The sequence below is a fragment of the Arachis ipaensis genome, chromosome B10 (assembly GCF_000816755.2).
Source record: "Arachis ipaensis cultivar K30076 chromosome B10, Araip1.1, whole genome shotgun sequence".
Taxonomy (NCBI): Eukaryota; Viridiplantae; Streptophyta; class Magnoliopsida; order Fabales; family Fabaceae; genus Arachis; species Arachis ipaensis.
The window spans coordinates 102,214,208-102,216,670 of record NC_029794.2 but is presented as its reverse complement, the minus strand read 5'-3'; the positions used below and the strand labels follow the sequence as shown (position 1 = coordinate 102,216,670).

The 2,463-nt window shown below is 33.9% G+C and overlaps 2 protein-coding genes across 2 annotated transcripts in view; one reads left to right on the top strand and one right to left on the bottom strand.

Annotated features, from left to right (window-relative positions):
- LOC107622480 (26S proteasome non-ATPase regulatory subunit 12 homolog A) overlaps positions 1–2,463 on the bottom strand; it is a 61,106-nt gene that overhangs the window by 57,705 nt on the left and 938 nt on the right. The gene's annotated exons all lie outside the window — the stretch shown is intronic.
- LOC107622481 (rRNA-processing protein fcf2) overlaps positions 1–2,463 on the top strand; it is a gene marked incomplete in the record, with an annotated part of 3,664 nt that overhangs the window by 1,023 nt on the left and 178 nt on the right. Inside the window, 5 exon segments of the mRNA XM_016324393.1 lie at positions 505–744; positions 1,027–1,087; positions 1,723–1,800; positions 1,962–2,077; positions 2,309–2,463. Coding sequence (XP_016179879.1) covers positions 512–744; positions 1,027–1,087; positions 1,723–1,800; positions 1,962–2,077; positions 2,309–2,420 — 600 coding nt within the window.

Here is a 2,463-nt window from a genome sequence, read left to right as displayed (position 1 = left end):
GGTTCTAGCAACCTTCGTTTTTTCCTATCTTTTGTCGTCGTCTTCACAGTGAAAGTCTTCATAGTGAAAGACCCGATGCAAAATTTTGACATCGCTAATAACCAAAACCAATAAATCAAACTTAAACATGTGAAATAGAAAATATGGAAATTCAACAAGTTGTATAAAATACCCAACGTGGAAAATATAAACTTTGTTTGAGTTATGTGGCTGCACTTCCAACCTTATATTATGTTTTATGCCTTTTTTAACTTAATATTACCTAATTTTAATTTGGTTTGTCCCCCACCATGCTCATTTTGTTAGACACTGCTGCAATTCTCAAAGTTTGCCGTAAATATTTGCATAGTTTCCAATTTCCATGATGTTTTATGAAATTTACTATAGTTTTGTTATATAAGTTAGAATATATTTTTTAGCATATCTCATTTAGATTGTCAATTTTTCTTTTAAAAAAGAGATTAAATGTAACTCTTGGTTATTTGATTGTGCAATCTGCTTCAGTATAGGGATGCCGGAGGGTAAACTGCTGGTTGGACTTTCATGGCAACCACAGCTGTTGATTCCATCATCATCAAAAGCCACAGATGCTTGTCATAACAAACCTCAAAGTGAGGCATCTAATAGTAGTCTTTGGAAACCCAATACAGAGCTTGTTGATGGCCTTTTCGTTCCTCCTAATGATCCTAGAAAGTTAAACAAATTACTGAGAAAACAAGCTAAAGATACTGCTGGAAAAGATTGGTATGCAATATATTTTCTGGAGCAAATTTTCTTTTGCAATGCAACCATGGTTAAGTTTCTTTTTGTTTTTAAAACTGAAGAATCTTATTTTTATTACTTGTCTAAGTAGTTTTACACAGCTGACTAGCTGGGCTGGGTATAGGGGTGGTGACTTCCATTTTTAATCAAATAGAATTAGGAGATTGTTTAGTTATATCTTTCTTCCCCCCCTCTCTTTTTGGGAAACTATAAAAAGAAATTATGTAATATGTAGTTATCTGATCTTATTTGTATGTTTGTCAGGTTTGACATGCCTGCTCAAACCATCACTCCTGAGTTGCAGACAGATCTAAAGTTGTTGAAGGTGATTTTTGAGTTTTGATATCTTTGCCATTTTATGTTTTCCTTGGATTGGGCAACATGTACCTACATTCAAAATGGAAAGAACAGTTACTCAGATTTAGATTCTTTGTCAAGTTAACTTTATTTCATGTTAGTCTGTTTTCCTAACAAGATCCCTTTTCATAGTCTGTTTTACCCCTTTTTTTGGGCCAACTTAACTATCTTCAATGATTTGTGGGGTGTTTGATGCTTCCTGAAAACTTTGCTGGTGTTCTCAGCTTGATTGATGTAAATTATATTGTATATGCTTATAATGGGAAGACAAACTTTCAGGCAGCTGAAAGTCCAATGGGATCGGTTAGCATTTGGGGAGTAAAATGTGTAGGCATGTATATAATATTCATTAATAACAAATTTGTATGTTCCCAGTTATTTGAATCATGATAATAGCTATGTAATATTTTTTTGGAGAATGTTAGGTGATTAATACTTTCAGTGAAAGAAAAAAAAATGAGTTGATTAGTGTTGGCTCAAATGCAAGACTACAAGAGAAAAATATTGGTCGCCTAACATTTATTTTTTATATAACACACTTTTATCCCTTAGTTTCACAAGTGGAATGGGATCCTTACACTCTTACTGTGTTTATTGTTACAGTTGAGGTCTGCGTTAGATCCAAAACGGCACTATAAGAAGGGTGATTCTAACTCAAAGGCACTTCCCAAGTATTTCCAGGCAAGTTCATTGTTGTATACCCAATCTGTATATATATCATAGGCAAGCATATGATTGATGTTCCTTGGTATAAAATTACAATCTCTGTTGGAGAGCAATGAATTTTTACTTTATTTTATTTTATATTTATTTATTTATTTTTGTCATTTGAATGTGACCAGGTGGGAACAGTTGTAGAAGATGCATCAGAATTCTACTCGGAAAGATTAACAAAGAAGGAGAGGAAAGCAACCATTGCAGATGAGTTGCTTTCTGATAAAAAGCTTGCGGCATATAGGTAAAATAGGCACTTGCAGTAAAAGACAGATTTCGCTGGTTAATCAGAAAATACTAGGGTTGTCAAAATGGACCAATCGGCTGGATCGTCTAATTTATCTGCCAAAATAAGGCAGTTGGGTCATAAAAGTCTTGACCATTCAAAAATACCATTCTTAAGTTTGTTCGTTTTGTTTGTATTTGTTGCTATGCTTTTTGGGATATTTACTCACCTCATTCATCTTCATTGTAGGAAGCGAAAGGTACGCGAAATTGAAGAACAAAATCAAACTGTGGGGAATACCAAGTGGAAGATTAGGGGTCAGAATTCCTGGAAGCGAGCAAAGGAAAGGAGGGTTTATTGAATTTCAATCACTTTGGAAAATTCATAGATGCTATTTTGCTTTT